The sequence below is a fragment of the Sorex fumeus genome, unplaced genomic scaffold (genome assembly GCF_029834395.1).
Source record: "Sorex fumeus unplaced genomic scaffold, SorFum_2.1 ptg000034l, whole genome shotgun sequence".
In the NCBI taxonomy this organism is placed as follows: Eukaryota; Metazoa; Chordata; class Mammalia; order Eulipotyphla; family Soricidae; genus Sorex; species Sorex fumeus.
In genome coordinates, this window is record NW_026606091.1 from 40,225,094 (window position 1) to 40,240,114 (window position 15,021).

A 15,021-nucleotide genomic window follows, 5' to 3' on the forward strand; every position below is an offset into this window, starting at 1 on the left:
TAGTCCAGTCCCCATTGGAAGAAGTGGAGGTTCAGAGTCAGAGAAAAATTTTGACCATACTTGGTTCAGTTCTCAGTGTATCTTGTCTCAGTTTTTTTCTTTGCATTGCCCAGGTAGCCCTCCAAACTAAGTGTCTGATTTTGCTCACCTTAGCCATATTATTTTTTTCTCTTTTGAGACCATTTCAGTTATTTTTAAGAAAATGGTTATGCTATGGTATTTCCAGAACCTCCCATCATTCTTGTCTTTTTCTTCTTTTCTCCTTAGAGTGATGCATCCTTTAAACTTAAAAAAAATCCAGAATTGCAGTAGATTGGCAAAGATAGGTTTTTTTTTAAAAAAAATGTTTTGCATAAATTCCAGTGCATCAGATTTTCCAATTTTACATTGTTTTCTTTGTCCTTTTTTTGGTGGGGGCTACATCCCACGATGCTCAGTGCTCAGGGGTTTGCACTCAGGAATTATTCTAGCAGTGCTTGGGGGATCATATGGGATGTCGGGGATCAAACCTGATCAAGCACATGCAACTTATCCACTGTATTATCTCTCCAGCCCTTGCCCTGTCCTTTTATTTTATCTTCCTTGTTCCAGGGATCTCAGGGAAGATAGATAGAAGTCAAGTGTTACTCTGAAATTTAACAAATTATTAGGATACCGACTCCAAGCATAAATTGAACAGATACAGGGACAGACACTTAACACTAAACGAGGCAGTATTGAAAGAGTCAGGTTTATTTTCATTGTCTTTGAGAGCTGACTGTACAAATCCCCGCACTCCCTACATACTCACTTCCCATCCATATCCTCAGCATGGTTTTATTTCTACCTTCTTTCCCTGCTCCTGCCTTGCTCCGTTGCATAGTGTAGACGCTTAAGTACAAAATTCAGACACTGGTATTGAATAGGAAATGCCTGACAATAGTTAACAGGGATTAACCAAACACATCTTCTGTGTTCTTGTTTAGGAAGAATTCCTATTCTTTTGTCCAGAGGCTAATGAAACTAAAGACGAACTCCTACTTCAGCTGAAATAACTGTTGTGATCTGAAAGGAAAAGGAACTCTGTTCTTGAATAAGCAGATCCGTTTTTCTCCCACTTAGGCAATAGCTGCTTATTAGTTGCCTAATCTTGCTTGTGATCCTCTCTCTGTAAATGCCTTTATCTGATTTGAGTCACTGCCATTACATTTGTTTCTTCCTCCCCTCCATTAAAATAGCAGATCTGAAAGCATTTCCATAGCTAATCTCTTTAAGATTTTTTCGCTGTGGTTCTCTTCCTTACCAATAGGCTGACTTTCTAGTGATTCTAAAAGTTTCCCTCATCTACCTTATCATTTGTTTTATTAATGTGATTTCCTTTTGCTGAATGCCTTTGCCTCCTCTGTGGAGCCATTAAATTAGTGAACGTATTCTATAAAGTTTCTCTCATCCTCCTTCACTTCCATGTAGCATGGTTTTTTTTTTCTCTTCTAAGACTATATTGGGCTGGAGCGATAGCACAGCGGGTAGGGCGTTCGCCTTACAAGCGGCCAACATGGCCGACCCGAGTTCGATTCCTCCGCCCCTCTCGGAGAGCCCGGCAAGCTACCGAGAGTATTGGATATGCCAGACACAGTAACAGTAACAAGACTATATTGCTCCTTGCATTTGAATTTCAGAATTTGTTTTAAGGAGATTGTAGTTTTAATTATCTTTGACCTAGTTTCCCATTGTCATGCTTGTACCATATGGAAGTTTCTGGGGTAATAGTCATGGTTTCTTCCAATCTTATTAGCTTGAAGCTCTCCTTCCTTTTCCCCTTGTAGCTTCCCACATGCTTTACCCTAATGCATTTAGAAAATATTAATAAGTTTATGTGGCCTAAGTGAAAATATGGTGATGTCCTATTTTACCATACATGTGCACTAATACTTTACCTACATGCCAGAGGGATGTGAGGTGGCTTATGAATTTTTAAAATCTGCGTGTCCAAAAATACTGTTAAAATTAATAAGAAACCATTTAATGGAATTGGTAACACCAAGTATTTATCACACATAAGAAAATTCATGAAAGTGAAAGAGGAAGATAGCCTGTTAACTAGTCAAGAACTTTGCTATTTTAGACCAGTAGAGAAAGATCATAAATGTGGTTTCTGTGTAGTAAGGCCATTACTGGAAATATTCCTCAGTGTCTTATAGAAAGTTTTGTCCTAAACAAGAACACAGAAGATGTGTTTGGTTAATCCCTGTTAACTATTGTCAGGCATTTCCTATTCAAATTTACAGTTGACCATAATGAAATTTACCATATGGAGCCATCTGGAATTTAGTAGGTTTTATTTTTTATTATTTTTTAAATAAGAGACTATAAAATCCAGTTCCCACGAATGCGGCCACGAGACATCTTATCAGGACATCTTTTTATGACATCTTATTATCTCATTCCTACTTTGGACAAACTTGCAGGCTATCGAATGTAGCCTGCCCACAGGGCAGAGTCTGGCAAACTCCCCGTGTCGTACCCAATATGCCAAATACCAGTAACAATGATGGGTCTCATTCTCCTAAAGAGCCTTGAATATAATCTCAGGGCTAGGATGAAAGAGACGTTACTGGGGCCTGCTCGAGGCAATCGACGAATAACAGGATGATGAATGAAAAAAAAAAATTTTTTTTTTAAATTTTTATTAGTGAAACACCATGAGGTACAGTTATAGACTTAGGTTTTACCTCATATAGTTCTCATCATTAGACTCAGAATTGATCATATTGCTATGTGTTAGAGAGAAAGAATAAATAGAAAGGGGATTGGGGAAGAAGATGAGGAAAAGGAGTAACATCTGACGTTGGTACTGTATCTCAGGCACTTGGGTGATGTTGACTTGCAGTAACTCTACACCAAGGCCATAAATATTAACTTTATTATAAATATACTAGCTGAACTCCTGCAATAAAAAAAGAAAATTATATTGAAAGGTTCGATTCCTCCGCCCCTCTCGGAGAGCCCGGCAAGCTACCGAGAGTATTCGATATGCCAAACACAGTAACAACAAAGTCTCCAATGGAGACGTTACTGGGCCCACTTGAGCAAATCGACGATCAACGGGAGGGCCTTTACCTTTACCTTTATATTGAAAGGTTAAACCTCAGAACATGTCCCTCCATTCCCAGTTTTTGTGTACTTAGGAGGTTTCTTATGTTAAGTTCAAGTTTTCAAATAGAAGTAGATGCTTAAAATGGCATCCTTTGGGGTGGGGAAATAGCTCAAAGGATTGGTGCACATGCATGCATGCTCAGGCCCAGAGTTTGAACCCTGACATTCCATGGCCCCCTTGGCCCCATGGGTGTAGTCCTGGTGGCCACCAAGCACTGTTGGAGTGACCCTAGTGATCTTCAGCACCAGTGGGCCTGAGCAGCACTGCACCAGTCACATTGCCAGGATCAAGTACATAACTGCCCTATCAAGTGTACCAAGAATATTCCCTGGGCTCCCAAGTCCTTCTAGAGAGGCTCTCGCCCGCTCATGTCCCTACTCTCCAGAAGAAAAAAAATATGCTGATTTGCCCATATATCTGTGGAAAGCATCGTATATTTTTCCCTTGTATCTTTGTATTCACTCGAAGTTCTGAGGTGGGTCTGATTACCTTCTGCTCTGCTGGAAGGAAGGAATTAGAGAAGGTGAGTGGTGCAGGATATAGAATGAGTATGGTCCTACGCGTGTCCAGCTCCCCGATGCTAGCAGTTTTGAGGCTGAAGGATAGTCACGCTTGTAGAAACTGTGACATGATCTCATGTCATTCCCAAGCAATCTTTGTGATATGAGGGTTTGGCATCGTTTTGTGGACAGGTAAACCGAAGTACAGAGATACATGACACATGTGGTCCCCAGTGTTCCATTGATCAATGTGAGACCTAGGGCCCAGGAGTTGCCCTTAGACCATGTTCTTTTTTTTTTCTTTTTGGGTCACACCCAGTGATGCACAGGGATTACTTCTGGCTCTGCACTCAGGAATTACTCCTGGTGGTGCTTGGAGGGCCATATGTGATGCTGGGAATCGAACCCATGTTGGCTGCGTGCAGAGCAAACTCCATACATGCTGTGCTATTGCTCCAGCCCTGAGACCATGTTCTTCTAAAAACAAAAATAGCTGACATTTATTGGGTTCATACTGTAGGCCAGGTGGGATTCTTACCATTTTTTTTTATTAAGTTGATTTATGCAATGCTTTTAGCAGACTTATGAACCACATATCTCGAGTTTTCAGTGTAAATTGAGGCAGATGAGTTGAATGGTTTAGCACAAATCAGAAAGCTAGAGAGTACTACATCAGGGATGGTTGACCCTGAGTCTCCCTTTGTGGACTTTGTACTGTAGAGTTCCAAGTGTACTTTAGAGAAATTCCCACTAACTAGGACTGTACTCCTTCTCTTCTCCCTCCTGCCCCTCTCTTTCTTTACTTGCATGGTAAGAGGAGTAGAGCTGTTTTTGTTGTTGTTATTATTTTAGGAAAGCATATTTCAGGAGAAAACGGTTTTCTGTGAGCAACTGCATTCAAGTACATAGTTAGCACCATAGACCTGAGTCCTAAAGATAATTTGCGATGTTCAGTTATTTAGTGACAATGTTCGTCTTTATTAGCCATTTTAGTAAAGATAACAAAAACTCAAAACTTCTGTTCGTTTTTGAGCCATACCCGGCAGTGCTCAGGGTCTACTCTTAGTCCTGTTTTAAAGGCTGGGAGGATTATATGGGGTGATGGAGCTCAAACCCAGGTCAGCATCTTGCAGGGAAAGCAAGATTGTATTGTATCATCCCTCAGGCCCTCGACCTTTTTCTTTGGTTTGTTTTGGGGCCACACCTGTTTGTTTGGGGAGTGCTTAGGGACTCCTCCCAGCTCGGTGCTCAGGGATTGTTCCTGGTGGTGTTCAGGGAAACTGTGTGCTGTTTGAGGGATCGAACAAGGGCGTTAGCAGGCCCAGGATGCGCCTCTGCACTCTGACCTATCTCCAGGGCCCAGGAAACCTCAACCTTGTAGTCACCAAGTGGTGGGAATGTTTCATAAATCCTGTGTACGCCTCCTTTATAATGAGTCCATCAGTGTTGATTCACCTTCCTTCTGGCTCTTGAGCCCAGCAGACTGCAGTTGAGATTTTTATTGCTTTGTTTTGACCAAGTGCACTTGACTTAGCAAGCGTGGTGAGGTTTGGAGGCAGCTTTCATTTGTCATCGGCATTGTGATGAAGCCGAGTCCCATGAAATAAAGAGACCTTTGTGGCTCACAACTAGTGCCTCCCTCTCCTTGACTGGCCAATTATAAGAGCTTGGTGGTGCTTCTGGTGTAATTTTTGGCTTGCGTACAGCTTTATAGCTAGAAGGAAACAGTATTGCATGCACAAAAGTGATAATTCAAACCCCACATACCTATTGTTCTTTTTTATTTCTTCCCCCTTGTATCCATTGCTGCTGTTCCTTTAACAGAACCCCTTTTTAATTCCGTATTTTGATTTTTTTTTTTAGCTTGTATGACTTTGGGCGACATATTTATCATTTCTGGGCCTCAGTTTCCTCACCATGAGGATTAGAGCTAATGTATGGTAAGCACCTAGGACAGAGCCTGGTCCAGAGATGTTCCATACAGAGAAGCTGCTGTAATTGTTATAAAATGCAAAGAAAATCTTATTATTTAAAAGCTAGAGGTTTTTTTTGTTACAGTAGTAGTAAATAGTGTTTCCCTGTTTTGTTTTTTTTGTGCTGCTCAAGTGAAATCCAAGGGAAACAGTGGAACAGTGTTTGCAATAAGGAAAGATAGCCTTTTGTTCCCTTCAACAGACAAAAGATGCTCATTATGGTATCAAGTGGTGACTGTTGCTATTGAAATGGTTTATTTGTATGTTTTCTTTTCTGTTTTTCCCCCCTAGGGATTTATTTGTGGCTTTTCAGTAGCAACAGGTGCAGCAGCGAGACTAGTGTCAGGATACGACAGCTATGGAAATATCTGTGGGCAGAAAAATGCAAAGTTGGAAGCAATACCAAACAGTGGCATGGACCACACCCACCGGAAGTGAGTAGACCCTTACTGAATGATGAACACTGTGGAAACTCAGATTGGAAGAGGGGGGGCTGGTGGAGAAAAATTCGTGGTTGGTGCTTGAATTTTTTTTTAAAAACTGTCCACTTGAATCTTCCACTTTTTGGTCTAGAAAAACATTTTCCAGGAAACAAAATTAGTTGCTATTTAAAATGTGCAGCCTTGGGGCTGGAGCAATAGCACAACATGTAGGGTGTTTGCCTTGTGCAGGGCCGACCCGGGTCAATTCCCAGCATCCCATATGGTCCCCCGAGCACCAGCAGGAGTAATTCCTGAGTTCATGAGCCAGGAGTAACCCCTATGCATCGCTGGGTGTGACCCAAAAAGCAAAAATAAATAAATAAATAAATAAATAAATAAATAAATAAATAGTGCAGCCTTCCGGTTTTCATGGGTAATGATGGCTTGATCCAAAAGCATTACTCTTACACTGTTTCCCCATGAGGTGGTTTAGTAAGCCTCAACTCAGAATTTAACAATATTTTCTTATCTGTAGTTGATGGAAGACAAAGGGAAGAGATTTGATAATGAATTGTTGGTTTTTTTCACTTTTGCATACTGGGCCCTGTACCATGGGTCTCACACATGCAAGGCCTGCTCTCTACCACTGAAGCACATCCTCAGCAAGATAATGGATTTTGAAAGATTAAAATTATAAAGATACATTGCCGTAAATGCACATTAATCTCTAGTTTTATTTTAAAAAAGTATTCTTAGTCAGACTTTTAATACCTTAGTCTATTCTCAATGTTTATTAGAGTTCATAAAGTATAATTTTTTCCTTTAGAAGAGCTGGTTTTTTTTCTTTTCAATGTCTGTGTATAAAAATTTATCTCATCATTGTATGTGTAATGTCAGTATATTCAAACTTTATATTTGACCTGTGTCAGATTTTTTAATTAAATGCTCTAAATATCTAAGTTTTTAGAATTAACCAAACAAGTTTCAAGGTAATATGTCAACCAGTTCAATTAGGGCACTGTTTAGGAATAAATGAAGTAGATAGAAGCATTTCTCAGTCTTTCATTTAGTTTTGGGGACAACACCTATATGTCTTTAGGGAGTATTCATGGCTCTTTCTTGGGTCACTCCTGGTGGTACACAGAGCTAAGTAGTGCCAGGGATCAAGCCTGCACTTCCTGCTTACAAAGCATGCACTATAAACCCTTTGAACTATCTCTCTGGCCCCAATAGTAACTTTCTTTTTCAAGATAGAGATCTAACATGAAACATTTTCTGTATGTGTTGGCTACATTTATTATCACATAAATCTAATGATTAAATGTGGGCACCAAGTAGCATAGGATACTATCCTATGAAGTAGATAAAACAGAGACTTGGAGTGATTGCAGTAACTTCCCCAAAAGTCTGGTAATCACATTGTATAGCCAATACATACTCAGAGTGTGCCGCTTAATCTGTGCATGTTTTACTTTCTTTCTTTTTTAAATTTTTTTATCTGTAATTTAATTTATTTTATTTATTTTTGCTTTTTGGGTCACACCCAGCAGTGCTCAGGGTTTACTCCTGGCTCTGAACTCAGGAATTACTTGTGGCAGTGCTCCGGGGACCATATGGGATGCTGGGGAGGTCACATGCAAGGCAAACGCCCTACCCGCTGTGCTATTGCTCCAGTTCCTCTTTTCTTTTTCTTAGATCTTTATTGGGATACTGTTATTTACAGTACTGTTAATGATGGTTTCATCCAGATGTCATTCCAGCACCACACCGATCACCACAGAGTACCCGCTTCCCTCCACCAAGGACAACTCTGTACACACACACACACACACACACACACACACACACACACACACACACACACACACACACCCCACACAAATTCAGTTCTGTGACCCAGCTCTCAATTCTGTTTCCTTTGGCCATTTGTTGCTCCCTTACTGTATATCATTAAATCCCACATATGAAAGATATCATTCTGTATGTATCCCTCTACTTTTGACTAACTTTACTCAGAATGATTGCACTTAGATTCCTTTAGAAAAGTGACAGACTCTTAGTGACTCGGAGGATTCTTTTTGTATTCTTTCCAGTTGCTCATGAAATTCAAACAAAATTTAGGCCTTGTGTTACTTCTTGTAGGAAGGCTAACCATAAGTATACATCTTTTTTTTATGTTCTATTTTGAAATTATTTCAACCTTTTTGAAATTGTTAAAAAAGTAAGAGTTCCATATATATATTTTTAGAGGTGAACCTATGCTATTAATATTTTTGGGTATATGCAACTGAGAGGGGAGCCCTCAGTTCAGCCCTCAGGTCTGAAGGTTCCTCTCCCTGATTTTCAACTTTCCAGGATGCCAGTTCAGTGCAAGAGCTAGAGCCAGAGGGAGGACAGCAGGAAAGGTGCCTGCCTTGCCACAGAGCCAATCCAGTTTCAATCCCTGGCAATCCATTTGGTCCCCTGAACCTCACCAGAAGCAAGCCCAGAGCTCAGAGCCAGGAGTAAGCCCTGAGCCTTGCTGTATGTGGCCCCCAAACTGAAGCAAAACTAAAACATAATGCTAACACTCTAGGATGTGATGCTCTGGGTACTGTGTGGTGCCAGGGATCAAGTGTGTGTGTGGGTGTGTGCAAGATATAAGCTCTAACTCCTGTGTCTTCTCCCACCCTCAAGTATCTTTTAACTCCTTTCTGTTGTTGACAGGGGCTGGAGCGATAGCACAGCAGGTAGGGCGTTTGCCTTGCACGCAGCCAACATGGCCAACCCGAGTTCGATTCCTCCGCCCCTCTCGGAGAGCCCGGCAAGCTACCGAGAGTATCTCGCCCGCACGGCAGAGCCTGGCAAGCTCCCCGTGACGTATTCGATATGCCAAACACAGTAACAACAAAGTCTCACAATGGAGACGTTACTGGGCCTGCTTGAGAGAATTTTTTTTGCTGTACCCGGTGGAGCTTGGGGGGTTGCTCCCAGCACAACTCTGAACACCAAATTATAGGAGTGGAACCTGGGCCTCCCATATACAAAACCTGAACTCCTGCCCATTGAGCTTTCTCTCTGCTCCTGAATAATAAATGCCTTAACATAACCTTTCTCACATTATCTTATATTTGTATTTGCAGGAAGGTGGAAGTCTTGTTGTTTGTTCCTTTTGCAGGTTTTTTTTTTCTTTATTTCCTTTTGTTGAATACCTTGATCTTTTTTTCTATTCCCTTCCTCATACATTGTTGGTTTTCTTATGAACACCAGGCCCTTCCACACTACAGAAATCTTTGTACCTAGTTTGTCTGTCACTACCTCATATTGACCGTGATCACTTCCTTCCATCTTTCAGTCCTCAACGTCTGGTTTCTTGTTTCTTGCTTGGGTGATCATACGGATTTGTTGAATACATCAAAGTGAGTCTTCTGGAATCTTGAATATAATTCTTTCTTGTCTTTCTTTCTTGTTTTCTGTATTATTGTTGGCATTAAGAAAAACCCCAGAATCTTGCATTATTTGGGTGGCTAAATTCCACTCATCCTTCAGCTCCCAACTTTACAGAGAGATCATTTATGTTCATTTCCTTTAAGTCAAATACTTTAAAATGCTCTCATCATGCCCTGTAACTTGTAATTTGTATATTTATTTTGTGATTATTTAATTTAATTTTTTTTTTTTTGCTTTTTGGGTCACACCCAGCGATGCACAGGGGATTGCTCCTGGCTCTGCACTCAGGAATTACCCCTGGCAGTGCTCAGGGGACCATATGGGAGGCCACGTGCAAGGCAAATGCCCTACCCGCTATACTATCACTCCAGCCCCTGATTGATTTTTTTTTTTTTTAGTTTCTCTCTTATTGAAGTTCTGTGAGAGAAAAGGGAAGGTTGGGTTCCAATTTGCTCAATGCCTAGAAAGCAGCAGATACCCAATAAATCAGTTCTAAGAAGAGTATCACTGGGACGGAGATAGGGATATTTTGAAGTTACTAATGTATACTGTCAGGCAACTTTCCATTTAGCCGTTCTGCTTATTTTCCCACCAGCAGTGTCTAAGGTTACTTCATCTTTGTCAGCATCATCTATTTTTAATTTTTCACTAATTCAAACAACTGAAAGTGGCGTTTTATAGATTTAACTTGCATGTCTTGGATCTTTCATGACTTAGTGAAGCCTCCCGCTCTTAGTATGTTAGTTGTTAGCATCTCAGAAAGACTATTGTGCTAAGCATATCTAGCTATTCTTGGTTGTGTTTGCAGTAACCCAACCCACCCTTTATACTATGATAGGATTAAGTTCCTTAAAACATAATTTTTTAATTTTTTTTTATTCTAGGATCACATTTGGTGGTGCACAGGGGCCAATCCTGGCTCTGCACTCAGGAATTACCCCTGGCGGTGCACAGGGGACCATATGGGATGCTGGGAATTGAACCTGGGTTGGCCGCGTGCAAGGCAAACACCCTACCCACTGTGCTATCTCTCCAGCCCCTAAAGCATAATTTTTATTTTAACATATGCCAGCAAGAGCCTTTCCTTCTGTAAATGTTGCCCTTTGTATAAACAAGGATGCCACTTGGCCCATGCTGTTCTGTATCCCATACTCTCTGAACCCACTGCACGAATGCCATTTCTCTCACCATGTGTGTTTGGTAGTGTGGTCTGTCATTACCAGTTGATTCTACCTCTGCTATTTTCTACCTCTCCACTAATTTGAATTCTTGATAGACTTTCAAGGTATTCATCATAGCCAACCTTCTTATAGAATATTTTAAAACTCACTAGATCATATAGTGGGACCTCCTTTATTACCCGAACTTTTCTGATCTCATCCTGGCTTTTCTAGTGCCTGTAAATGGTTCTCTAATTATATTGTGTGTTTCTCATCTGCCTATATTCATCATCAGTTGCTAGGCAACAGTATGACTGTGAACTTAGTGGCAAGACATACTTATTATCTCAGTTTCTCTGGGGCAGGAATCTGAGAATGGCCTGTCTGTTTCCTGCATCAGAGACTCTCACAAGGCCATAATTCAGGCATTGGTCAGGCCGGGGGGCTTATCTGAAGCCTGACTGGGGAAGGTTGTAGGAGGGTTCAGTGGTTATTGGCAGCACACAGTCTGTGAGGGCTACACTGGTAGCCTCTGCTCCTTCCAGGCTACCAGCTGGAGGTTACCCTCAGTATTTGAGACTGGTCTCTCCTTCTGGTGGCTTACTGCTTCAAAGCCAACCTGAGAGGCTTGTGTTGTACATAGCTTACTCAGGTTTGATCCCCAGCACCCTATCTGGTTCCTGGAGCTTGCCAGGAGTAATCCCTTAGTATATAGCCAGAAGTAAAGACTGATCACCACTGGGTGTGGTCCAAAAGAAAAATAAAAGAAAAAGAGGGGAAAAAAAAACCCTCCAGAAACCAGCAGGAGAGCTTCCATACAGAAATTCTGCTGGCATGGGTGATGTTTCATTGAATGTAATCATGGAAGTAATCTGGGTCTCCTCCACCCAGATCTCCTGTCTTCCAGTAGATAGACAGTTACACCCACCAACTGCCATGTAACCCCATCAATGGCCAAGATCCAGAGACTATGAAACCAAGCTCCATGTAACGGCTGCATTTGCGGCTGCACAACCTCTTATTGTATAGTACTTGCTCTCAGAGAACTCGGCAGGCTACTGAGAGTATCCTGCATATATGCCTGACTGGGAACACCTGTGAAGGTGATTAGAGGCTGCTCCAAAAGCCTCCATCCCTCTCGAGCCAGGCAAGCTACCCAGAGTATCCCGCCCGCACGGCAGAGCCTGGCAAGCTACCCGTGGTGTACTCGATATGCCAAAAACAGTAACAGTGAGTCCTCATTCCCCAGACCCTGAAAGAGCCCCAATATTCCATCGGGCTACACTGGCACGTGACAGGAATGAATGGAGATGTTACTGGTGCCCGCTTGAGCAAATCGATGAACTACAGGGTGAGAATGATAGTGATAGTGAATCATAGAAGATAAATGCACATTAAGGAGGGAAATGGGGAGAGTAGGAATATATTGACTTGTTTCAATCAGCATATTGTTTTTATTTTTGTTTTTTGTTTTTGCACCGCAGTGGAGAAAGCACAACTTAATAAAATCATTATGCAATCACAAATTTTTATGTTGACTATCAAAAGTATTATAAATGTAAAGTTATAAGGGCATAATTAGTTTTAGTAGGGGGACTTGGGCCTGCCAGAGGTATTGTGAAGCTATTTCAGATGACATTGTAGGGACTATGGGGGCAGGAGGAGGGGAATCTAAAGGTTTGGAGGACGAGCTCTATATGTGAGAGGTGCCAGGTTCAATTGTTGGTACCATATGAGCCCAGAACACAGCCAGGAGTAGACGCTAAGCCCTGATGGGTGAGGCCCCCAAACCAAATGAAGAAGTAAATGAATAAAAATTTAACAGGGCTGAAGCAATAGCACAACAGGTAGGGTGTTTGCCTTGCACGCAGCTGACCCAGGTTCGATTCCCAGCATCCCATATGGTCCCCTGAGCACCGCCAGGGGTAATTCCTGAGTGCAGAGCCAGGAGTGACCCCTGTGCATCACCAGGTGTGATCCAAAAAGAAAAAAAAATTAAAATGATGCTGTAGATATGTTTTTTCACATGGTCTATCCATGTCATACACATTATTGTGTGCAAATAAATTATTATGTACAAGTGCATATGATTATATAGACACCTGTGTGTACATGTAAGTGTGTATATATATTTATGTATGTATAGAAAAACATAGAATGACATGAACATATCAGCATTGTGGTTGCTGTTGAACACTGGATGCTTTTAATTTTCATTTATAACTCCCTCCCTGTATTCTACTATCTTTATATATTACTTGATCAATGAAAAAAAATAGACATTCCTAACTCTTGACCTTAAAAAGCGTGCATTCTCTTGAGGAAGACAAATGCACAGGTACATTCCAACAGTGCAGTGTTGGACTTCCTCTTAAGTTTATATTAAAAGTCAATTCTTCAGTTTGCTGGTTTCTTTGGGGGAGAGGAAAATATGACAGTAATGACAGTAGCTCTGGGGGCCCCGATTGTATTCGGACTGTGGCTGTAGAAAATTATCTGAAATTAGATGGCTTCAGACAGCGGAGTTCTACACGTCAGAAATCTGTAGAGCAGGTCTCGGTTCTTTCTGCCTGGTTTCACAAGACTGGAGTGGAAGTCTTGGCTGTGTTTCTTTCTGGCGACTTCAGGGAACGAGTCTCATTCAGCCTACTGGCAGAATTTGTTTCATGTGGCTGTAGAACTAACATCCCATTTCCTTGCTGGCTCATTCTCAGCTTATTCTCAACCAGAACTCATTCTCAGCTTTTAGTGGCAACCGAAATTCTGCCACTTATATTTGGTAGTCCTTTGGATTCAACAGAAGTAAATCAAACCCTTTGATCTGGCCCCTCTTCCTCCTCCTTTTCTCGCTTCCCCTCCCCCCTCCTCCTCTTCCTCTTCTTCCTCCTCCTCTTCCTCCTCTTCCTCCTCCTTTTCTCGCTCCTCCTCCCCCCTCCTCCTCTTCCTCTTCTCCCTTCCCCTCCCCCCCTCCTCCCCCTCCTCCTCCCCCTCCTCCTCCTGTTATGTATAAACTCTTTGGCGGGCTCCCCTTCAGCTCTTCCCCTAGCCGCCTGCTATTCAGGGTGGGCCCGGGCCACTCTCGCAACCAGGGCAGCCCAAGCCCTGGGGTAGACGGTGGAGAAAACGAGAGCCAGGCTGGTTAGTCTTCGTTGCAGTTTATTCCAATCCTCACCACGCTCCTGCCCCAGTCTCTCTGAGCCTCCCATTCTGGTCTCACACTGCCTCTCATTCCTGTCTCCTTCTGGCTCTCTTGCTCGTCTCTCCGCTCTATCTCACAGCCTGGAGCCTGGGCACTCTCTCTCTCTCTCTCTCTCTCTCTCTCTCTCTCTCTCTATGTGCTTGATCCTGTATTCTTCTACATTCTTCTCTCTCTGTCCCCCTTGCTAGCCTCTCCGCAGTCCATCATGCTGCCCTGCTTTCTCTTCAGCTCTCTTGTTCTCCAGCCCTTTTCCTCTCCAACTCCCCAACTCTGTGGGCTGACACTACACCCAGTCGGCAAAATCAACTTAAGAAAGCCCTTCCTGAGGGCCCACCAGGTTCAAAGGGAACACCACCTAAAAGGTATTCCAAAGCTATTCCTGACTGCCCAAGGGCAAAATACCTTCTATGATGTTTTTCTCCTTTCCTCAGTCCAATAACTCTATCAACATCTCAATACTAGTTATTTTTGTATGGACACAGTAAAAGATACATTGAGGCTTGTAGGGCAGCTCTCCTGGGAACATCTTGCCACAGACTCAGACTACAGCGATCAGGCCAGATTAATCATTCCTAACCCTAGCAGGGTCCAAATCTAATTATTACTTTTTGGATCTTGACCACATTTGTCCATAGCAAAGCTCTTAACTTATAGTTAAGCATTATGGCGCTTTGGGCAAGCCCATCTCTATGCCAGGGTAGCACATAGCTTACCGCTTGCCCTGGTTCCATCCAGTCCCTCGTCGGGACCCTGCTTTTGGGGGTGCTAGGAAGAAAGGGCCGCTGAGGCTTAGATGAGGGAACAGATGCCCAGGAGGAAAATATCACCGAGAGTCACATAACAAAAGCATACTGTCTTCTTGTGTCCATAAAAAAAGTACATTGCTCTTAATAAACTGTGCAAAGGACTTAAGGAGAAGAGAAAAACCATATTTACAAGGCAACAGAGGACAAAGAAGTTACAAATAAGCACAGAGTAATGGGAACACTGTGGTGGGAGCAACCCAATAAACCTAAACTACCCGAGGCTATGAAGGAAGGACAAAACAGTGTTATCCTACACTGTTACAAAGCTTTCTTGACTGTTCTCAGTCATACAGTGACGGCACACGCATTCCTCCACCAGTGTCCCTTTCCTACCACCAATGTCCACAGTATTCCTCCTGCTACCCTCACCCTACCCCAACCCCTCCCTCTGTAGCA

At 42.4% G+C, this 15,021-nt stretch overlaps 1 protein-coding gene across 1 annotated transcript in view; it reads left to right on the forward strand.

Annotated features, from left to right (window-relative positions):
- Nucleotides 1-15,021, forward strand: part of SLC44A1 (solute carrier family 44 member 1) — a 159,888-nt gene that overhangs the window by 65,770 nt on the left and 79,097 nt on the right. Inside the window, exon 3 of the mRNA XM_056117351.1 lies at nt 5,901-6,043. Coding sequence (XP_055973326.1) covers nt 5,901-6,043 — 143 coding nt within the window. The remainder of the gene's footprint in view (nt 1-5,900; nt 6,044-15,021) is intronic.